Genomic DNA, 24,489 nt, shown 5'->3' on the forward strand with positions numbered 1-24,489 from the left:
GGCGCATAGTTCTTAAAGCCTCCTCCCCAATTTTCCCTTGCCGTTTTAATCTATCCAGTACCTTGGAAATTTGGTTCTTGAGGGTTGTCATGGGGTCTTTTTTGACAGTCCGGTAAGCATATATATATATATATATATATATATATATATATATATATATATATATATATATATATATATATATATATATATGTATATATATATTGCTCAAAAAAATAAAGGGAACAGAAAATAAGACATTCTACTATTAAATACAGCACATTGTGTTGTTTAAGTGTTCCCTTTATTTTTTTGAGCAGTATACATACATACATACACACACACATACATATACACATACATACACACACATATATACATATACACATACATACACACACATATATACATATACACATACACACACACATATACATATACATACATACATTAAGTCGAGAAAGAAAGAAGGGAGGAGAAAGAAAAGAAAAAGGAAAGACAAAAATAAAGAGGGGAGAAAGAAAAAAGTAGAAAGAAAAGAGAGAAAGAAAGAAGGAAAGAAAGAAAGAGAAAAAAGGCCAGCTGTCAAATAGGAAAATGCCAGATGCGCTTGAAATATGATTCAACTGTTTAAATTAGCAGGAAAGGAGCCATTTAAATGCTAACAGCTCTATTTCAATAATATAGAACAAGATTGTGTGGGCTGCAGAAAGTTCCATGTCTGTAGGGAAAGTAAATGCAAGAAGATGTGCAGACTTTTGCATAGAAAGTTTTGCTTAAGATCTTACAAAAAAAGGGGAATAAAGCCACACCTGGAGAGGAATCAAAAAGCGGAATAAGCTGATTTCAGTCTATGGAAGATAAGACTCAAGACATCTGGTGAAAGGAGAAAAATTACAGGTTTCTTTTTTTTACTTAATCGATTACCACAAAGCCTTTGGTTGCACAAGTCCTAAAGAATAGAGGGTTGGAGGGAGGCATTAAAGCGAACGGATGTGCCAGAACATCTGATTCTTCTTCTGGGGGAATCTGAAAGTTAGAAGTGGGGTTGGAGAAACCAGGGGAGGGGTGGGCTTCAGAATAAGAAGAGAGCGAGACTTAAGGTTTATTTATTGTATTTGTCGATCAAATTTACAGGCAGTCCTTGACTTAACAACGGTTCATTTAGTGACTGTTCGAAGTTACAACGGCACTGACTTATGACTATTTTTTTCAACCTCACGATCCTTGTAGCATCCCCACGATCCTGTGATCAAAATTCAGACACTTGGCAACTATTTATGACGGTCTCAGCATCCCGAGGTCAGGTCAAACAAGCAAAGTCAATGGGGAAGCTGGATTGACTTAACAACCTTAACAACTCCAGTGATTCAATTAACAAAGGTCGTAAAATGGGGCAAAACCCACTTAACAAACGTCTCGCTTGGCAGAATGTTTGGGCTCCGTCGTGGTCTTAAGTCGAGGACTTCCTGTATTTTGCTAGAAATGATTCCGGGTGACGTGCAATAATTACATACCATAATTGATTAAAAATATGTATTTATCCCTCTGCGACCACCAGACCACACATTCGACAAGCTAAATTTAGGGTCTGCGGTGTCCTGCGGTCATGCAACCACGTTTTTTGCCCAAACCCATCATTTACTTCCTTTTTTGTGGCTCAAATCACTGCCATTGCAAACCAGCTTTTACCTAATAACTGCAGATTTGCTTAACAGCTGCCTTAAAGAAGGTCATAAAATCAGGTCACGCACATGACCAAAACCACTTATTACTGTCACAAACTCAGACTGTGATAGGCGGGCTCCATTCCGCTCGTAACTCAAGAACTACCTTGAACTCAGGGGTCTCCAAACTTGGCTGCTTTAAGACTTGTGGACTTTGAAGACCCCTGAGCTAGCCCCATGTTTTTCACACTTGGCCCCTTTAAGAGGTGTGGACTTCGACTCCCAGAATTCCCCAGCCACTGTGGAACCAAAACAAAGGCAAGCCTTCCTCTAAAGCAGGGGTGTCCAATCTTGGCCCCTTTAAGGTCTCTGGACTTCAACTCCCAGAATTCTCCAGCCAGCCTTGCTCGTAACCCAAGAACTACCTCGAACTCAGGGGTCTCCAAACTTGGCCACTTTAAGACTTGTGGACTTCAACTCCTAGAATTCCTCAGCCAGGCACACTGGCCGAGGAATTCTGGGAATTGAAGTCCACAAGTCTTAAAGCAGCCAAGTTTGAAGACCCCTGCTCTAACTTATTTGTCAAACTGTTCCTAAATGAAAATAAAGTGCCCTTGAAAGCCTTCCAGCATTCTGCCTGATAAAGCCTTAATTTCTAGCTGCAGAACCGTTAGAGCATGGCATATTTCCACCCGAGCAGAAGTTGCTCAGTTAATATCCATTTTGGAAGCCCAGAAGTCATTATCTTAATCACACCAGGCCTGTCTCAATAACTGAATTGTTTCTCCGTGAAAACAGATGCGGCGCCTTAACCAGCCACTGCTGTGCTATGCATTTGGATTACAGAATAACAGTTGGAAGTGTCCTTGGAGGTCTTCTAGTCCAGGGGTCTCCAACCTTGACCACTTTATGATTTGTGGACTGCAACTCCCAGAATTCCTCAGCCAGCATGGCTGGCTGAGGAATTCTGGTACTTGAAGTCCACAAGTCATAAAGTTCCAAGGTTGGGGAATTCTTCTCTAGTACAACTCCCTGCTCAGGCAGGAAACTATATGAGTTCAGACAAATGGTTGTCTGATGTATTCTTAAAAACCTCCAGTGTTGGAGCACCCACAACTTCTGAAGGCAAGCTATTCCACTGGTTAATTGCTCCAGCAGTGTGCTGCATCTGCCAAAAAAGCCAACACAGTGCTAGGCTGCATTAACAGAGGGACAGAATCAATATCACGTGAAGTGTTAATACCGCTTTATAACGCCTTGGTAAGGCCATACTTGGAACACTGCATCCAGTTTTGGTCACCACGATGTAAAAAAGATATTGAGACTCTAGGAAGAGTGCAGAGAAGAGCAACAAAGATGATCAGGGGACTGGAGGGTAAAACATATGAAAAATGGTTGCTGGAATTGGGTATGTCCAGCATGATGAAGAGAAGGATGAGGGGTGACATGATAGCAACTTTTCCAATATCTCAGAGGTTGCCAGAAAGAAGAGGGAGTCAATCTATTCTCCGAAGCCCCTGAAGGCAGGACAAGAAGCAACGGATGGAAACTAACCAAGGAGAGAAGCAACCTAGAACTAAGGAGAAACTTCCTGACCTTTAGAACAATTGATCAGTGGAACAACCTCCCTCCAGAAGCGGTGAATGCTCCAACACTGGAAGTTTTTAAGAAGAGACTCGACAGCCATTTGTCCGGAACGGTATAGGATTTCCTGTCTGACCAGGGGTTTGGACTAGAACAGGGGTGTCAAACTGCCAGTCCGCGGGCCGGACGCGTTATCCGGAAGCCGTGCCCACACCATTGCTGGCAATGGCGAAAAGGTTCCGATACGTTGTGCGACGTCACGTGACGTCGTGAGTTTGACATGTCTGGACTAGAAGACCTCCAAGATCCCTTCCAACTCTGTTATTCTATTCTATTCTTCCCCACAATTCTATTCTGTTCTGTTCTTCTTTTTGCAAATGCTTTTTGGAAAGCAGAGATTATGAATTTTGAATCCCTGCTTTCCAAAATCGGAGAGGAGCCTTTAATATCAGGAGCAGGAGCATTACTAGAGCTTCTAGGGTACAGATAATCCTCGACTTACGACCGTTCGTTCAGGGACCTCCCGAAATTACAAAGGCACTGGACGAAGGGACTTACCAGTATACCCAAGGATACAGCTGCTCCCCTGCCCCTCGGTCACTATCAGAAAGCACGGGGACCCTATGTCGACCCTACTTTTAAAGACAGCCCATCAGAAGAGATGTCAAACCCATTAAAATAAAACGAGGGATGTAAATCTGCCATTATCAGTCAAACCAGCAGGTCAATGTTACAATTCAAGAGCAGCCTTTTCATTAAGAAAAGTCTTGTAAATCACTCCCAGTAGCCCTGAATTTGCTGACTTCACCTCTTCAACCAATATTTCTTATCCTTCTTGGGCCTGAAGAACCACCTTTAGGATGTTCTTTCGGCTTCTCGCCTTTAAAAACACGGATCGTCCTCAAGTTGCGACCACAGGCGAGCCCACAATTGCTGCTGCTTCGGGAAACATTTGTGACGTGAGCTGGTCCTATTTTTATGACCTTCCTCGCCATGGTTGTTAAGTGAACCGCTGCAGCTGTTAAATCAGTAAGACGATTGTTAAGCGAAGCCGGCTTCCCCCGTTGATTTTGCTGGTCCGAAGGTCGCAAAAGGAGGATCGTGTGACCCCGGGACGCTGCGACCGTCATAAATACGAGCCGGTTGCCAAGCGTCTGAATTTTGACCACGTGACGGTGGGGATGCTGCAACGGTCGTAAGGGTGAAAAATGGGTCACGAGTCCATTTTTTCCCCCAGTGCCGTCGTAACTTCGAACGGTCACTAAAGGAGGCACTGTAAGTCGAGGACTGCCTGTGCTTTTGTCTCTGTTGCCTTGTGGTGAATTGATGCTGGTCAAGTGGTTACTGCCGTTTTTCAGCTCCTGCTAGATCAGCTGAGGCAGACAGACAAGAAGGGCATCGCTGCCTGGGTTTATTGGCACAGAGGGCGAAGGCGTCCTCTTAGTAATGAAGAGCAACAGAGATGATTAGGGGACTGGAGACTATAACATAGAAGGAACGGCTGCTGGAATTGGGTGTGTCTAGTTTAATGAAGAAAAGGATGAGGGGGGACATGATAGCAGCGTTCCAGTATCTCAGGGGTTGCCACAAAGAAGAGGCAGTCAAGCTATTCTCCAAAGCGCCTGAAAGCAGGACAAGAAGCAACGGATGGAAACTAACCAAGGAGAGAAGCAACCTAGAACTAAGGAGAAACTTCCTGTTAGAACAATGAACCAGTGGAACAACCTACCTCCAGAAGCAGTGAATGCTCCAACACTGGAAGTTTTTTAAGAAGAGACTGGACAACCAGTTGGGTATGTCTAGTCCAATGAAGAGAAATATGAGGGGTGACATGATAGCAGTCTTCCAGTATCTCAGGGGTTGCCCCAAAGAATTCTCCAAAGCCCCTGAAGGCAGGACAAGAAGCAACGGATGGAAAACAATCAAGGAGAGAAGCAACCTAGAACTAAGGAGAAACTTCCTGACAGTTAGAACAATTAACCAGTGGAACAACCTGCCTCCAGAAGCTGTGAATTCTCCAACAGTGGAAGTTTTTAAGAAGAGACTGGACAGCCTATTGTCCGAAATGGTATAGGGTCTCCTGCCTGAGCAGGGGGTTGGACTAGATGACCTCCAAGGTCCCTTCCAACCTTATTATTATTATTATTATTATTATTATTATTATTATTATTGTTGTTGTTGTTATTATTATTATTATTATTATTATCCTTGGCACAACCATTTAAGAAAGAATCCAAAAGTCACCCTGATTTTCCCTTTAAAAAAAACAAAACCCCGACAACAACCACAGACGTGAAATTTGCTTTTGGCTATTTTCAGTGTCCCTCAAGTAGGACCCCGCTGCTTTGCAAGCATGCTGAGCTGCAATAAATCTTAACAGCTAAAGATGATGAGGCTGATTTAGGGAAAGAAAGAAATGCAGTTTGCATTTTTATGCGGGGATGGTTATGCTCGAAGTGCGTTGGCAAAGGGGGCCGGGAGAAAGCTTCTCTGTAGACCTGCTTCCGAATCAGCTGAAGGTGTCAAAACTGTGTTTCAAGGTCACATTACAGGAATCCCAGCTGGATCTGGCTAGAATCATACGTACGTAGACTCCTAGCGGTGGAAGGGACCTTGGAAGTCTTCTAATCCAACCTCCCTGCCCAAGGCAGGAGTCCTCATCCTACCTTGGACAAATATTTGTTCAGTCTTTTCTTGAAGACCTCCAGTGTCGGAGCACCCACAACGTCTGGAGTTAAACTGTTCCACTGGTTGATTGTCCTCACTGTCAACAAATTTCTCCTTAGTTCCAGGTTGCTTCTCTCCTTGATTAGTTTCCATCCGTTGCTTCTTGTCCTGCCTTCGGGCGCTTTGGAGAATAACTTGACTCCCTCTTCTCCGTGGCAGCCCCTCAAATATTGGAAGATGCTATCAGGTCTCCCCTAAGCCTTCTCTTCATGAATCTGTGGAACGGAACGACTTGCCACCAGAAGTTGTGCGTGCTCCGACACTGGAGGTTTTCAAGAAGAGAGTGGACAGCCATTTGTCTGAGCAGGGGGTTGGACTAGAAGTCCTCCAGGGTCCCTTCCAACTCTGTTATTCTGTTATTCTCCATTAAAATAGGCATAGCTAGTTCCCTCACTCGTTTATCACGTGGTTTAGCCTCCAGCCCCCTTATCATCCTTGTGGCGATGTCATACCCCAAGCTCTTTTTATATTCTTGATGTTGCAAGTTGCCCAGAACCACTAAACAGGTGAGATGGGCGACAAATACATTTCATTAATTAATGATGATGATAATGATAATCCTATCGTTTGCAGTGTTCAAAGACCTACTCAAGTCAGTTCCTGGACATCTTCCACGCTCACCACATGGCCGTGGATGCTGTGAGCTGGAACCCCTTCCACAATAAGATCTTCATTTCCTGCAGCTCAGACTGGACCGTGAAGATCTGGGATCACACCATCAAGTACGTGCCTCCAGCCAAAGCCTGCACCCTTACAGGTGGACCACACACACCTGGCCCCACCAGATCGTGGTCATAGCTTAAATATGTGTGGGCCTGAGGCCTCCACGGGTGTGGGCCAGCCCCCATATTCCTCCAGGAGTGGTGGACACTTGGACACCCAAACCTACCAAGCGCAGGATCCCAAGAATGATAGAGGTAGTCCTCAACTTACAACTGTCTGTTTAGAGACCGAAGTTACAACAGCACTGGAAAAAAAAGGGACTTATGACCAGTTTTCACATTTTTGGCTGTTGCAGCATCCCTGCAGTCACATGCTCAAAATTCAGCCGCTTGTCAGTTGGCCTGCATTGATGACGGTTGATCCTCTTTCGTGACTTTTTGACAAGCCAGGTCAATGGGGAAGCCAGCTTTGCTTCACAGCCGCAAACCTACTTAACGACACCGTTGATTTCCTTAATAATTCTGGCAGAGAAGACCACACAATGTCTCACTTACCAACTATCTGGCTTAGCCACAGAAACGTTGTGCTCTCTTGTGGTCATAAGTCAAGGACTTACCTGTATTCATGGAAGCCAGAGATGGACCTTCTTGGACCTTCCCCTTGGGTGATGGACTGCCCCAGTTGTGCACAAGTGGGAGGTGGTCAGAGGTTTTTAGAGGTCATGGGAAGGGCAAAACCTCCAAGAAGTCCCGTTTGAGGTCCTCTTGTCTTCTTCTCCTTGTAGGAGACTTCTCAGGGGTGTTTCTTGATGGGTTTAGCTTCTGGAAAACATCTTTGCCTTCTGCTCACTTGAACCTTCCTGCTTTGCTTTCTAGCTTTCTGTTTTGTCTCTATATTCCTGGGGGGGGGCAATGGTGGGATTCAAATAGGTGAACCACCGGTTCTCTGCGTGGATGCCGCTTCCAGAAGTCCATTCTGGGCCTGGGCAACCAAAAAAAAAATAGTTACCGGTTCTGCCGAACTGGTGCGAACCAGCTGAATCCCACCACTGCCTGGGGGGGGGCTGCCTGGCCATGCATATTTGGACCTCCTCTGGTCCTGCAAAAACTGTCTGCTCCCCGGGCAGGAGAAAATCCTGCAGTCCTGCTACAGATGGGAAGGCCTGGGGGGAAAAAAAACTGGGAAAAATGGGGAAAAAACCACAACTTTTTTCCTGTCCACTTCCCCCCACCTCCAACGGCTTTGGAAAAAAAGGGGGGGGGAAACAGGAAAAAAAACCTGTTTTTTTTCCTATTTTTTCTGGGATCTTTTCTAGGCCTTCCCAGGCTAAAACATATAGGGAAAGGTTGCTGGAATTGGGTATGTGTAGTTTAACAAAGAGAAGGACGAGGGGTGACATGATAGCAGCCTTCCAATATCTCAAGGGCTGCCCCAGAGAAGAGGGAGTCAAGCTGTTCTCCAAAGCCCCTGAAGGCAGGACAAGAAGCAACGGATGGAAACTAGTCAAGGAGAGAAGCACCCTAGAACTAAGGAGAAACTTCCTGACAGTTAGAACAATTAACCAGTGGAACAACCTGCCTCCAGAGGTGGTGAATGCTCCAACACTGGAAGTTTTTAAGAAGAGACTGGACAGCCATTTGCCTGAAATGGTATAGGGTTTCCTGCCTTAGCAGGTGGTTGGACTAGATGACCTCCAAGGTCCCTTCCAACTTCTTCTTCTTCTTCTTCTTCTTCTTCTTCTTCTTCTTCTTCTTCTTCTTCTTCTTCTTCTTCTTCTTCTTCTTCTTCTTCTTCCTTCTTCTTCTTCTTCTTCTTCTTCTTCTTATTATTATTATTATTATTATTATTATTATTATTATTATTATTATTATTATTATTATTATTATTATTATTATTATTATTATTATTATTATCTCTAAGTCCTACCTGACCTGCTGGATCTTCTGTTTGCAGGACACCCATGTTTATCTATGACCTGAATTCTGCAGTTGGTGACGTGGCCTGGGCACCTTATTCCTCCACCGTCTTTGCGGCTGTAACCACCGACGGGAAGGTAAGAGGTGGCCACGGCGTGTGATAAACCCCAGGATTCCAGCAGGTGAAGAAGTCAAGAGGGATCTTAGAGGTATGAGGGAGAACAAGGACAACCCATCATATTCTCAAGGCTGTGCAGATAATTTCAGTATTTCCAACAGTGAGATCAAGGACCAAAAGATTAATTGGTTAATCACAGCCAGCCAGATGTTTAGTTTCAGTATTAGTCATAAGGTCATGGCCCAAAAGATTATTATTATTGGTTCATCACAGTCAGCCAGATGTTCAAACTGGATTTAGCATTTTTTGTCTAACTATTAAATCCTTCCCAAGGACCTGGGATAGACAGATGTGGATGTTTTATGCTGTTAGAGGTATCGTCCCAGGGTGTCAGCTGTTCCAAGTAAAGCTGCCTTCTGCAATTGACCGATGGGGATTTTGTCAATGCCAGTGGTGCTCTATTATTATGGTTCTTGGCACAGTCAGCCAGATGTTCAGACTGGGCTTGGCATTTCGGTCTAACTATTATAATATAATATAAATATTATTAAATTAAATTAAATTAAATAAGCCCTTTCCAAAGACCTAAGATAGGCAGATCTGAATGTTTGAAGGTGTTAAAAGTATCGTCTCTGGATGTAAGCTTTTCCAAGTAAAGCTGACTTTTGCAGTTGACCGTCTGTCAATGCCGATGGTGTTCAAATGGTGCTCCAGATGTTTTGGGATTGCACCCAAGGCACCTATCGCTATGGGTACTACCTTTGCTTGCCTTTGCCACAGTCATTCCATTTCTATTTGCAGTTCTTTGTGTTTTATGATCTTCTCCAGTTCTTTATCTTCTCTTCTGCTGTCTCCAGGTACTGCCACGTCCACTATCCAGACTTTTTTTGTCTTGCTAATTTCTTGTTGTTAAGTCTGGCAGGTTGTGCAGCAGGTGCCTGTCAGTTTGAATTCTAAAGTCCCAGAGCACTTTTTCTGTGCCTTTCTCTATTTTATGCCCACCCCCCCCCACTCACCCCCCGGCAAATGATATTTCTTGCAGATCTTCCAATGCACCATTGTTGCTACTTTTGTCATGCCGTTGTTTGTAGTCAGTCTGTGTGATCTTCTCACAGCATCTCACCAGGTGGTCCAGTGTTTATTAGTGTTTATTATTATTATGGTTTGTCTGACAGTCAGCCGGATATTCAGCCTGGATTTGACATTTTATCCACTCATTGAGTCCATCCCAGGGACTTGGGATGGACAGATGTTCTTTAGTAACATTAAAGGTAGCGTCGCGGGATGTAAGCTGTTCCAAGTAAAGCCGCCTTTTCCAATTGGCCGATGGGGATTTTTGTCAGTGCCCACAGTTTGTAAGCCTTACCACTTGTTTTGGGACGGCCCCCGAGATGTCTTATCGCTACTGTTAGTATCCTTGCTTTCTTTTGCCCCACTGATTCTATTTCTAGTTGCAGGTCTTTTTTTAAAAAATTCCATTTATATCCCGCCCTTCTCCGAAGACTCAGGGCGGCTTACAAGCTTAGCAGTAGCCTTCATTCTATGTACATGCCTGCTTATTAGGGCTTTCACACACACACCCAAGCGGCATTATTACAAAGTCAGCTTAATTGCCCCCAACAATCTGGGTCCTCATTTTACCTACCTGGGAAGGATGGAAGACTGAGTCAACCTTGAGCCTGGTGGGACTCGAACCTGCACTAATTGCAGTCAGCTGGTGTTACTTAAGGAGGCATTAGCCCACTGCTCCACCAAGGCTCTTCAAGGCTTCAAGGCTCTTTTGTTTTTTGTTCTCTGTTCCAGTTCCTATTATTAGGATCAAATTTATCTGCCGCCCATCTCGTGGGGCCAGTTTAACTTCTGTTTGATCTGAACAAAGGATGCTTTTTTCCCCCAGCCCCCAGATCAGGAGGAATCTGGTTGCTCCTTTGCCAACCAACAGAATAAAATTTATTGGTGGGGAAAGGTGGTACCAGATGCGGCACTCTTGGTGGACGTGGCTCTGCTACGTTTTCAATTCAAAACAGCTCTTTGCCCAGAGTGATGGAGACCCCTTGCCCCTTTCGCTTCTCTGGGCTTCCAGCTCAGACCTATCCATTGGCCACCAGGAGGGGAAAATGTTGCGTGAGGGTTCCTCAAAGGGGCAAATAAGCAACATGAAGGAAAGAGTGGAGGGAATGAAGCCCACCTGCCCCACTTCTCTAAGAGCCCATTGCGCAACTGCGAGGTATGTGCCAGCGATGTCCTTTCCTGGACCAATAATCCCTGCTCATAGTCACTCATGCCCTAGTCCCCGACCGTCTTGACTATTGCAATGCGCTCTACAAGGGACGCAGTGGCTCAGTGGGTTAGGACGCTGAGCTTGTCGATCAGAAGGTCGGCAGTTTGGCAGGTCGAATCCCGAGTGCCGCGTAACAGAGTGAGCCCCTGTTACTCGTCCCAGCTTCTGCCAACCTAGCAGTTCGAAGCACGTAAAAATGCAAGTAGAAAAATAGGGACCACTACGGTGGGAAGGTAACAGCGTTCCGTGCGCCTTTGGCGTCTAGTCATGCCGGCCACATGACCACGGAGACATCCTCGGACAAGCGCCGGCTCTTCGGCTTTGAAACGGAGATGAACACCGGCCCCTAGAGTTGGAAACGACTAGCACGCATGTGCGAGGAAACCTTTACCTTTACCTTTTACTACATGGGGTTACCCTTAAGGAAGCGTCAGGAAGCTCTAATTGGTTCAAAATGCAGCAGTTTTGTACAGACCTCGGTGTAGACATGTGACACCTCTCCTGTGGGAGCTGCATCGGTTGCCTGCTGATTTGCTTTCAGGTGCAATTCAGGTTGCTGGTTGTCACCTTTAAAGCCCTTCATGACTTGGGACCAGGTTATCTCTTGCTGGTCACGTGTCCCCGATCCACTAGCACAGGGAGGCAAGGAAAGTTGTGGGTCCCGTCCCCTAAGGAGATGCATCTGGCAGGAGGCAGAAGAATGTCCTTCTCTGTGTTGGCTCCCTCCCTCTGGAACATCATCCCTCCAAATGGGCTGTAGCTGCTTGGCACAGGGCCATGGACTGGGATTTGGTAAGCCCTGCTGTGAAGCATCCCTCCAGGTCCCCTTTTTGCATGCCAAAGATTCAAGACTGATTTGCCTCTTGGTCTTTGTGAAAAAAAAAACCAGAATAACAGAGGACCTTGGAGGTCTTCTAGAATAGACCACCCCCCTGCTCAAGCAGGAGACCCTAACCCATTTCAGACAAATGAATGTCCAGTCTTTTCTTAAAAACTTCCAGTGATGAATAGAATAGAATAGAATAGAATAGAATAGAATAGAATAGAATAGAATAGAATAGAATAGAATAGAATAGAATAGAATAGAATAGAATAGAATAGAATAGAATAGAATAGAATAGAATGGCAGAACAGTTTAGAATAGAATAGAATAGAATAGAATAGAATAGAATAGAATAGAATAGAATAGAATAGAATAGAATAGAATAGAATAGAATAGAATAGAATAGAATAGAATAGAATAGAATAGTTGGAAGGGACCTTGGAGGTCTTCTAGTCCAACTGCCTGCTCAGGCAGGAGACCCTATATCATTTCAGACAAGCGACTGTCCAGTCTCTTCTTAAAAGCCTCCAGTGATGGAGCACCAACAACTTCTGAAGGCCAGCCATTTCACTGATTAATTGTGGAAGGACGAGAAACAATGGTTGCAAGCTGATGAAGGAGAGAAACAACCTGGAATTAAGCAGAAACTTCCTGACAGTGAGGACTATCAACCAGTGGAACAGCTTATCCTCGGAAATCGTGGGTGCTCCATCGTTGGAAGTTTTTAAAAAGAGACTGGACAATCATCTGTCTGAGATGGTATAGGTTCTCCTGCTTGAGCAGGGAGTTGGACTAGAAGACCTCCAAGGTCCCTTCCAAGTCTATTCTATTCTATTCTATTCTATTCTATTCTATTCTATTCTATTCTATTCTATTCTATTCTATTCTATTCTATTCTATTCTATTCTATTCTACTCTACTCTACTCTACTCTACTCTACTCTACTCTACTCTACTCTACTCTACTCTATTCATTCTCTGTTAGGAAATTTCTCCTTTAGTTCCAGGTTGCATCTCTCCTTGGTTAGTTTCCATCTGTTGTTTCTTATCTTGCCCTCTATAGTGCGTCTCTACTCCGGCTCTGGCAGATGGATGCGATGTGTCCCGTCTTGCCGGACGCTCTGCATTTGGCCCCCTGGAATTTGCAGGTAGAGCGGTGATGGTTTCCCCCGCAACCGGCACATCTCTGTCGGGACATGCAGCCTTTGCACCCAGAGCATCTCTTGTCCTGGCTGTTGTCAGCTGGTGTTGATGCTGGTCGTTGTCCTTTTGGGCTTCCACGCCATCTGGACGGATGGGGGGGGTCTTAGATGAACCGCGTCTACTTCGGCCACTAGTTCGTCCTCGCTGGTTCCTCCTGCCCTGTGCATCTGATGGATGGTGCCTCACTGGTTGCTGCAGCTGGCGTCGGACGTCTCTGGCTTCTCAGCTAGCTCCCAGGCCAATACCTCTTCTTGTACCGTCTTGAGGGTTAGACCCGGTCTGGCCAGCAGCTTTTGTCTCAATTTTCAATCTCTGAGCTCGCAAATGATTCAGTCCCGCAATCTCCTCTCTAAATCGTTGAAGTTGCATATGCGAGCCACCTGTCTGACTGCAGCCATGAATGCAGACCCTGACTCCCCTGGCCGCTGGTTCCTTTTTTCGAATTCGAACGTCCATGCCACTTCCGACATGTGTGGGTTAAAATACTGATTTAATTTGTCCATAAGGTCATCATACTTCACCGCCCTGATGGCTGTGGGCACGCACAGGCCCACGGCTAATTGATAAATGTCCTTCCCACATGTGCTGAGCAGGGTGGCTGCCTTGATCCTGTCCTCAGTAATATTATTGGCGATGAAGTAAAATTCTAGCTGCCCCACGAATGCCTCCCACTCTTTGGGGTGAGCGCTATTAAAAGTGGGGGCTACACTGACCGGCGCTGTGGGGGCTTGACTGACCTGGACCATGGGAGCTGGACCCGCCTGAGCCATTTGAGCCTGACCATCCTGGGACATCTCGTGCGTTCCTTCCGATCTGTTCTGATGCAGGTGGCGATTTTCCAGTCATTAGGGATTCCTACCACCCTTCAAAACAAGATCCCACCTTCGTCGCCAGTTATTGTGTTGGTTCTAGAATCAGAGGCGACACAGGTTCAGGAGCTAAGTTGTTTATTGAGGAACATGGCCAAACTGGGGAAGAGAGGATTTGAGCCCTCACTTATACCTGGTCAGGTAACTGCCTGGCCAATGGGTTAAAATCCAAGCGTCCTGTCGGCTGGTCAGCCAATCCCTTTAAATCCTGCTCTCCCACTGAACGCTGTCCCCTTGTTCTGGCTTCCGGCCGAACGCTGTTCCTGCTAGGAGCTGTCCAGCTCCCCACCTCCTTAATTCACTGACCCACACGTGTATGCAAAACCTGCATACACTACACCCTCTGGTGCTTTAGAGAATAGCTTGACCCCCTCCTCTTTGTGGCAAACTCTTATAGCAGTGAGGTGCCACTTCTGACAGTGTGACTGTCTATACTAACTAAAATATCCCTTCTTTTTTTTTAATCCCATTTATATCCCGCCCTTCTCCGAAGACTCAGGGCGGCTTACAATCTAAGCACAAATCAATGTCACTCCAGCAGCTTTCCTCAAACAGTTCATGTCCAGATGGAAACCTCAGCCTCTGTGGAGGGTCCCAGGTGGAGGTAGGCTGGTTTTTAGATGTCCCTTAAACAAGGAAGCAGAAATGGCTCCCATTGCATGCATCTTGAGATCTCCGGCTTGCATAGCCTGGCTCAGCTTTTGCAGATAGCTCAATGCCATCACCTAATGAAGCAGCCGCTCTGCCTTCATTCCCCCAAGAAATCCACTTTAATGGGATCGATAAAGCAGAGTTCCGCTATTCGGAGCATTCGGCCTATTTGCCACAAGAGATGATTGCTCTTTGCCTCAATCATTCTCACTTCCTAATACATAGAGCAGAGAAAGCCTTGGTCTCTTTGCAGCCGCCACACGATTGTATGCTGTGTGTGAGTGTGTGTGTGTGTGTGCGTGCACAGGAATGGCTGTAATCGCTTTGCTGTCAGTTAGGCTTTTGTACAAAGCGAGGTTTTTTTGTCACCGGGTGGGTGAAGAAGCATCAAGAAGATGACCAATCTGAGGAGAAGGGAAATGTTCACCTGAGACAGTGAGAGCTTCCATGTTCAGAGGCAGTATACCTCGGAGCCCCGACAGCTGCTGTCCTACAGAATAACAGAGTTGGAAGGGACCTTGGAGGTCTCCTAGTCCAACCCCCTGCTCGGGCAGGAAACCATATACCATTTCAGGTAAATGGCTGTCCAATCTCTTCTTAAAAACCTCCAGTGTTGGACTGAAGGGGAGTGGACTTTCAAGAGCTAAGTGGACTTCTTTTTTTTTTCTTGAAGACCTTTCACTTCTCATCCAAAAAGCTTCTTCAGTTCAGTTCAGAACTGAAGATGCTTCTTGGATGAGAAGCGAAACGTCCTTAAGGAAAAAACCAAAGAAAATCCACTTGCCACTTGAAAAAAGTACCTTGGGGTTAACCGTGACCTGGATGACTGAGAATCTCCATTGTCTTCCAGTCTTGGAGCACCCACAACGTCTGGAGGCAAGTCGTTCTGCGGATTAATTGTTCTCGCTGTAAGGAAATTTCTGCTTTGTTCCTTCATTCAGTCAGTTCCGTCATTCCCAACACATAACTTCCTGAAGACATCTGCCTGAGGATGAGAATAGAATACTGGACCAGATCCTGTGAGTCTGACCTTTCTTAGGGCATCCTGACCATTTCAGGACAGAGATCATTCAAGTTCAGCCTTAATGTTTAGGTTTTCTCCTCCAGCTGATCCCATCCAAATGTTGATCAAAAGGTCAAGTCGGAAGTTCAAGGGCTAAAGCAGACTCCCCCTGTAAAGTTAACCTACAGCTTCTGCCATTTTGTAGTGTGGAGTGAAAGTGTTAACCCTCTCCGGCAAACTTTTGCAAGAATGAACTAATCCTACTTTATTGTAAGGCTGTAGGAGAAAATCAGACAGAGCTGGGGGACAGAGTTAAACGTGTCATCAGCTTAGCATCCTTACATTGCCACAAAGGATCCAAGTCCGGTCCCCTTGAATTCCGTTGACTTTTATCTAGCGCTAATTTAGTGCTGACCGTTGACTGCATTCTTGTGTGTAGACTTCAATAAACCTTCGGTACTGCAACTTAATGTATGTTCCTGATCCTTTGTGCCTGACAAAGGCTACATTAACAGAATCTTGCAAGTCCGAAGGTACCAATTCCCAACTGCTACTTTTAACCACCTGATCAGTCAAGGTGGGTCCTGCCTAAGTTTCTTCCTCTGATATCTGAGCCACTGGGGGCTCCCGCCTCTCTTCTCTTCTTTAAGAAAATAATCTCTTTAAGAATTTAGTCTCTTCTTTAAGAAGAGATTGGGCAGCTATTTGTCTGAAATGCTATAGGGGTTTCCTGTTTGATCGGGGGGTTGGATGGAAGACCTGCAAGGTCTCTTCCAACTCTGTAATTCTGTTATCCCGTTATTCTATTATTGCTGCCTAGATAGCCACTCTGTCCCCCCGAGGTTATCCACGCATTCCAAGACAGAAAGTGAAGAAAGAACGACGTGGAAGAGAAACACCTTGGGGTGGGAACAAGTAACATTGAGCTGAACATTGGGCAATTTCACATTTGTGTAGCTTTCTTGGACAGACCAAGGAAGAGAGTCTCCACTGTCTTCTTCCAGGGTTTTCCCCAGAAACTCCTAATGTAGCTTCTATGAACCCACTGTCAGGTGAACAACCAGACCTACACATGCAGAGTTCAAGCTTTATTATGTTCTGCCTATAGTACAGGAATCACCCCAGCCTGGAAACCTTTCTCTACAGAACAAATAGATAAAGCTCCAAGGAATCCATGTTTAATGAAAAGAAGAACTAGTGACACGATAGCAGTGTTCCAAATGTTTAAGGGGCTGCTACAAAGAAGGGACGTGGTGGCTCAGTGGGTTAGGACGCTGAGCTTGTCAATCAGAAGATCGGCAGTTTGGCGGGTCGAATCCCGAGTGCCACGTAACAGAGTGAGCGCCTGTTACTCGTCCCAGCTTCTGCCTACCTAGCAGTTCGAAAGCACATAAAAAATGCAACTAGAAAAATAGAGACTACTACGGTGGGATAATAACAGCGTTCCGTGCGCCTTTGGCATCTAGTCATGCCAGCCACATGACCATGGAGACGTCCTCGGACAAGCGCTGGTTCTTCGCCTTTGAAACGGAGATGAGCACCGGCCCCTAGAGTCGGAACCGACTAGCACACATGTGCGGGGGAACCTTTACCTTTACCTTTACAAAGAAGATGGGACCAACCTATTCTCCAAAGCTCCTGTAGGCAGGACAAGAAGCAACGAATAGAAACTAATCAAGGAGAGAAGCAACCTAGAACTAAGGGGAATTTTCCTCACGGTGAGAACAATTAACCAGTGGAACGGTTTGCCTCCAGAGGTTGTGGGTGCTCCAACACTGGAGGTTTTTAAGAAGAGATTGGACAGCCATTTGTCTGGAATGATGTAGGATCTCCTGCTTGAGCCATGGGTTGGACTAGAAGACTTCCCAGGTCCCTTCCAACTCTGCTATTACGTTATCCTGTTGTTCTCTGATAGTTGCCTTTGTCCCCCAAGGTTATCCACAGAGTCCATTATCTGCTTAAACAGGGGGTTGGACCAGAAGGCCTTCAAGGTCCCTTCCAACTTTGTTATACTGTTATTCTGTTAATCTGAGCTTAAAGGGGTTCGGACCTAGGTTTTTTTGTGGTTATGCAGTGATGCCAGGCTACCTCCTCACTTGATCCTATCTCCCTGCCAGGCTGGGTGACAAACCTATGGAGATGGTCTGCCACTGCCTTCTTCCCAGCCTTGCCTAGAGCCTCTTAGGATTCCCTGGTTGCTCCCATCCAAGTATGAATCAGGTCTGATCTTGCTCGGCCTCTGAATCTGAACAAGGTTGTCCGAATGAGATAGAACACATTCATGGAAGATTGGACTTTCAGTGACCGCTTGGATAGATGGTTATCTGCACTGGGTCTTGAGCAGCAATCCGGAAACTGTGAAAGAACAAAATATCCTTTATCTCACCTCAATAGATCTGGCTAGTACAGGGGTAGGCAACCTTGGCTCTTTTACAGTGTGACTCGTGGACTTCAGCTCCCAGAATTCCTGAGCCAGCGTGAGGGAACGATGTCCCTTTTATGACTCGTGGACTTCAACTCCCAGAATTCCTGAGCCGGCATGGCTCAGCTTGGAAACCTCTCCTTTTCCCCTCAGCATGGCTGGCTCAGGAATTCTGGGAATTGAAGTCCCCGAGTCATAAAAGAGCCAAGGTTTCCTACCCCTGGCCTAGTATAAATTCTGGCCTTCCCTCTTTATCTAATTTGTCTGGAGTTTTGCTCAGCAGTCGTGTCTGAGCAGCTGCTCTGCTTGTTTTTCTTTCTGGAAAAGGTAAGATTGATTTTAAGCAGCGTAGTAAAATGTCCCTGGATGAAGCACTTTCATGCCAGTGGTGAATTGGCAATAAATCTTCACCCAGAAACCTGTCGGGCAGGAATAAATCTTCATACAGAAACTGTGTACCAGAGTGCTCAATCCACACAGCAGCCAGACCGCCACACAGCTGAAAATACAGAATTGTAGTTCTCTCTTCTCTCCTATATAGAGGTCTAGAGAACATTCACATGCATGTCTGTAATGGTACACGGGAATGACTCTTGGAAGCTTGGATGAAGAAATGGCGGCTGGGGAGTTGAGCCCTCAGCTGCACAGCGGGCGAGGCAAGTAGATCAGGAGACCCTCCCGAGTTCAGATCTGGCTTAATGTCAGCGGTCCCAACTTGGTCAGTTAGAAAAGAAAGACTCTCGAATCCATTGTTAACGAAAGTACACTTTTACTAGAGCCAAGTGGTTACAGGGTAGCAAAGCCGGATCTGAACTGTCTCATCCAAAGTATCCGGTTAACTGTCCCAACGATGCTTTTTTCAAGAGGCAGCTGGACTTCCTTTGTTTTTCCTTGAAGATGTTTCACTTGTCCTCCAAGAAGCTTCTTCAACTCTCTAGAGGTCAAATAGACCCAAAGTGAATTGAGCACCTTTGGGACAACCATGACCTGCGTGACTGAGAATCTCCATAGACATCTGGCTAACATTTCCCTTCTCCCAGCCTTCCCCGCTGGGTATCTCCAACTGTCCAATTACATTCAAACAAATTGTTTGGGTGTTACATTCAATTGCATGACCTTGGAACTGCCGGTGGCTCCCACAAGACCTCACAAAGAATATTTTCGATTCTCTTACCCCAACCTCCCCTTTACCTCCCCGCAGCTCCTTCCCCGCCCCTGCCCCAAATGTTTATGGCAGACCGGCATCTGGCAAAGCCTGGCATGTGCAGCAGGATGGCAGTCCTAACGCTCCCTAAATCAGGGCTTTTCAACCAGTGGTACGGGTACCACCTGTGGTACATTGGCACCTGGCAGGTGGTACGTGACCATCCTAGAAAAGTGGTAGCGGGGGAGGGGAATGAGCTGAACCGGTGGCAGCACCGCACAAGCCTGAGCGAGAGACGGCTGGAGCTGCAGGGCTGTCAGGGCTCAGCGGAAGCGCCAGGATCAGTGCTTCTTCAGGGCTGTCAGGGCTCAACGGAAGCACCAGGATCAGCGCCAGGATCCAGCTGGAGCTCAGCACTGATCCTGGTGCTTCTGAGCCCAGAAGAAGCGCTGATCAGCTGGAATGTTGCAGCATCTCCAGGGTCTTGTGATTTACATTCAGATGCTTGGCAACTGATTCATATTTATGATGGTCACAGTGTCTCAGGGTCATGTGAAGTGACCAAAACCTGCTGCAACCAACCTCCCAGCAGACGGGGGGGGGGAATAAAAACCAAACACCCACCCCACCCCTTCCCCACTGCCAGTCCTCAGCAGAAATGCTCACAACAATGAAAACCTCGGGCAGGAGGAAGAGCGCCACCGGGTGGGCAGGTAGGTGTCTTGCTTGGCTGTGGCTTGGGGGGGGCATTTTTTTCAGTGCCATTGTAACTTCGAACAGTCACTAAGCGAACTGTTGTAAGTCGAGGACTACCTGTACTTCATCACTTTTTTCCTTTGGGGGGGTCATCAAGTTTTTGACACCTTGCTAGGCGACTGGTGGTACTTGTATGTTGCCACATGCTAAAAGTGGTACAATGGGTGAAAAGGTTGAAAAGCCCTGCCCTAAATTACCTGGAGGTAGTGCAGCCCAGAAATAAAATGTCAGATTGCTCTGGGTTTGCACAGAAATTCTGGACATGAACTGAATATGGAAAAGCAAGGACATCAGCGTGGCAATCAAGTGTAGCTCTCATGGTTCCGAGTCTTCAGAAAACTTCAAGGCGCTGTTTACCTTAAAGAATCTTTATTTGAGTAGCATAGCATCGGCACCAACATAATCGAAGCCAAAAACTGAGTTCCCCTCCCCATAGCACATAGTATCAAAGCACAATTCCCTCCTCCAGTTAACAGTCATAAATCACATTCCCCAAGTAGTTTGAAGCACGGGCTTCCCCTCCAGCTCTCCAGCCCGCCAATTCCTTATCATCTCTTATTTCAATAACCTTGGTTCTCACACTTCTCTTGTTTGCATGAAGTATGTTCAGATCCATTTGCTTGCCATCAGTTTATCTCCAGGGCCTTCTACAGAGATGAGAAGAACCAAAGCAGGGATCAGCAGCAGACCAGGGCAGGAGATGCTCCATGGTGGTAGAGGGCTTCTCCATTTTATACCCCCTCCTCCACTCACTTTTCCTCACTATGTTGTCATTGTTGTTAGTTGCGAAGTCGTGTCCAACCCATCGTGACTACATGGACAACATTCCTCCAGGCCTTCCTGTCCTCTACCACCTTCTGGAGTCCATTTAGGCTCATGCCTCCTGCTTCAGTGACTCCATCCAGCCACCTCATTCTCTGTTGTCCCCTTCTTCTCTTGCCCTCAACCTTTCCCAGCATTAGGCTCTTCTCCAGTGAGTCCTTCCTTCTCATTAGGTGGCCAAAGTATTTGAGTTTCAACTTCAGGATCTGGCCTTCTAAAGAGCAATCAGGGTTGTTCTCCTCTAGGACTGACCGGTTTGATCGCCTTGCAGTCCAAGGGACTCGCAGAAGTCTTCTCCAGCACCATAGTTCCAAGGCCTCAATTCTTTGGCGCTCAGCCTTTCTTATGGTCCAGCTTTCACAGCCATACATTGCAACTGGGAAGACCATGGCCTTGACTATACGCACTTTTGTTGGCAGGGTGACGTCTCTGCTTTTTAGTCTGCTGTCTAGATTTGCCGTGGCTTTCCTCCCCAGGAGCAAGCGTCTTTTAATTTCCAAATTACCAAATTTTCACTTTGTTGCTATTGTCTTGGTTTCCGATTGATCCATAACTCTTGTGGTGTTCAGGAATGTGATGACCTGTTGGCCTTCAGAATTCTCCTTTAAAAAAAACAACCCACATGATTTGCAAGCCAGCTTGGGCTGCTCTGTTGCTGGGCCTGTTTGCAAAGGCTTAACATTCAGCACACGTTTCTTTCTCTCTCCCCTACACAATAGATCATCTGGAATTATTGAACTGAATATTCATCCTTTCTTCATTGTGGAAAAAAGATATGCCCCCTCATCATGTCAAGATGGTAAATAACCTCGCAGATATTTAAAGATTTGCTGACCTCGTCTTTCTGGGCAACCTGACTAAATTAATAATTTGCTTTTCTTTAAATATTTAAAGCTGCCTTTGGCCCCTAGCCAGGGAACTTTGAAAGGCAGCATTTTTTTTCTTCTTCAAATGCAAATGAACATTTGAAGGGAAAAACGGGGAGTTTCTTATCTGGAAACTTGTCCAATGAAGTTTCACAGCGAAGGTGCCTTTGAGTTGAGCTCAGTTATTCAAGAACGCAATTGTGCAGTTTTCTTAACAACAGCGCGGGAATGCATTTCAATGGCTGCCTTTCAAGATGCTTTTCTTCCCCAGCTCTGGAATTTTTCTGCAGGTTTTCTATCCCAACGTCCTAACGAGATTTGGACCTGCTGAAATATATTTGAAGATCAGCCTGGCTCAGCAGAAGCATCAGTAATTCAAGTCTCTATAGAATATCATTTCTGTGCATTTGATCCCATGTTGTTGGCCTCGTTGTCCATTAAAAATTGATCTGTCTCCAGAAGCTGTGGGTGCTCTGACATTGGAGGTTTTTAAGAAGAGACTGGACAGCCATTTGTCCAAAATGGCACAGGGTCTCCTGCTTGAGCAGGGGGTTGGACTAGAAGACCTCCAAGGTCCCTTCCAACTCTGTTATTCTGTTAGTTAATCAGTGGAACAGCTTGCCTTCAAAAATTGTGAGCGCTCCATCACTGGAGGTTTTCAAGAAGAGATCAGACAGCCAATCTCTTGAGCAGGGCATTGGACTAGAAGACCTCCAAGGTCCCTTCCAACTCCATTATTTGGTTAAATAATTTTCAGATTGACACAGTTAGCTGTGAATAAATTGGGAGATTACTTCGATTGGCTCCTTTATTTACAAGCCAAGGAAGGAAATCCTAGCTGGGCACAGAAAAAGCTTTGGACTAAGCAGCTGAGCGGTGATGATCTGCCAGCTCTTGGCTCAGCTGTTGTCCCCAAAGGCAGGCAATGAAGGGCAGATCCTCTGTGGCATGAAAACATGTCCCATTTTTCATAATGTCACCTCAAGAACAATTAGAAACATTCACAGCAGCTCAGCGCAATATCCAGAGGGCTGCAAGTCGGAGTCATGATGTACTGGAAAGCCACTTGTCTGGAAGTAATTCATGCTCAACACAGTTGTCAAGCAGGGAGGCAGGGAGAATTCCCATGAAATTTATTAAATACAGGTTCATTTAGCGACAGCTCGAAGTTGCAACGGCACTGGAAAAAAAAAGGCTTATGATCATTTTGCGACAGTTGCAGCTTGCCCATGGTCACGCGGATCAAAATTCAGACGTTTGGCAACTGATTCGTGTTTATGACGGTCGCAGCATCCCGAGGTTACGTGATCTCCTTCGGCGACCTTCTGGCCATTAAAGTCAGAATGGGGAAGTCAGATTCACGTAATAAACCGCGTTAGTAGCTTATCAACTGCAGGGATTCACTTGGCAACTGTGGCAAGAAAGGCCACAAAATGGGGCCAAACTCACTTTAACAACTGCCTCGCTTAGCAGCCTAAATTTTGACCTCGGTTGTGGTCATAAGTTGAGGACTCCCTGTAAAGATGAGAGAGAGAGAGAGAGAGAGAGAGAGAGAGAGAGAGAGAGAGAGAGAGAGAGAGAGAGAGAGAGAGAGAGAGCGCTTTGCAAGATGTTGTTTTGGGACCAAGCATATCAGCTGGCCTAACACAGGTAGTCCTCGATTTACGACCACAACTGAGCCCCAATTTTCCATTACGAAATGAGGCAGCTGTTAAGCGTGGTGTGCTCCATTTTATGACCTTTGTGCCACGGTTGTTCAGCGAATCGCTGCAGTTGTTTAGTGAATCATGGGATGGCTGGGTGAATCTGGCTCCTCCCGTTTTGTGTTCTGACCTGAGTCACGCGGGCGAGGCAGTTATGAGATTAACTCAGTTTATTGGAGTCTTACTGGATGATCACTTGAATATGAGCCAGCTGTGTGCGGCAGCAGCTAATACAATCCTGGCTTGTATAAACGGAGGCATAGAATCAAGTTCACGTGAGGCATTAGTACCGCTTTATAAAACCCTAGTGAGACCGCACCTGGAATACTGCAGCCAATTTTGGTCACCGTATCACAAAAAAGATGCTGAGACCTCGGAAAAATGTTCAGAGAAGAGTAACTACGACGAGCAGAACAGCTGCAGGACTTGAGTTTGGCTAGTCTAAAGAAAAGTAGAAATAGGGGTGACATGATAGCAGTATTCCAGTATTTGAGGGGCTGCCACAAAGAAGATGGGGTCAAATTATTCTCCAAAGCACCAGAGGGCAGGGCAAGAAAGCACAGTTGGAAACTAATCAAGGAGAGAAGCAACCAGGCATTAAGGAGAAACTTCCTAACAGTGAGGACAATGAACCAGTGGAACAGCTGGCCTCCAGAAATCGTGGACGCTCCATCCCTGGAGATTTTTAAGAAGAGACTGGTCAGCCACCTGTCTGACATGATATACAACGATAGGTTCTCCTGCTTGAGCAGGGGGCTGGACTTGAGGACCTCCAAGATCCCTTCCAGCTCTGTTCAATTCTAATAACTGTGCAAAGAGACCAGTATATATCTGTGCACTTCTGACTAATGGTTCTGAACTAGGCAAAATCTCCAAGGTAAGAGCGGCTTTCTCATAAAACCAGATTGTGTTTGTAAGCAAAATGCTTCAGGGGTCTTTGAGCCTCCCTTAAATATTGTAAAGCTGGTAAATGTCTCCCAACAGTGAGGTGCTAGAAAAATTGTGAATGCATCATGTCATGTATTGGGCCTGTTTTACTTGAACTGTGTCTTTGAATGTTGTTTGAGATTGCTTAATCAGGGAGTTGGGTAATGGTCGCTGGCTCTTCAGACAAGCAGTCTCCAGGACCACCATTGGTTGGCTCTAGGGCGGCAATGGGCTCCTTCAAACCTATTGGCCGCCACCTAGTGGCCAGCAGTCTAAATAGCAGCGTAGAAGCCTTGGTTAACAGTTCAGTTCCTGCATCCAATAAAGCATGTTCCTGTCTGAACTCTCTTGCCTCATCTCCTGCTT

At 46.0% G+C, this 24,489-nt stretch overlaps 1 protein-coding gene across 1 annotated transcript in view; it reads left to right on the forward strand.

The window, feature by feature from the left end:
- DNAI1 (dynein axonemal intermediate chain 1) overlaps positions 1 to 24,489 on the forward strand; it is a 162,026-nt gene that overhangs the window by 95,556 nt on the left and 41,981 nt on the right. The window contains exons 17-18 of the mRNA XM_081316338.1: positions 6,531 to 6,679; positions 8,574 to 8,673. Coding sequence (XP_081172464.1) covers positions 6,531 to 6,679; positions 8,574 to 8,673 — 249 coding nt within the window. The remainder of the gene's footprint in view (positions 1 to 6,530; positions 6,680 to 8,573; positions 8,674 to 24,489) is intronic.

This window comes from Vipera berus, assembly GCF_964194415.1.
Source record: "Vipera berus genome assembly, chromosome: 2".
Classification (NCBI taxonomy): domain Eukaryota; kingdom Metazoa; phylum Chordata; class Lepidosauria; order Squamata; family Viperidae; genus Vipera; species Vipera berus.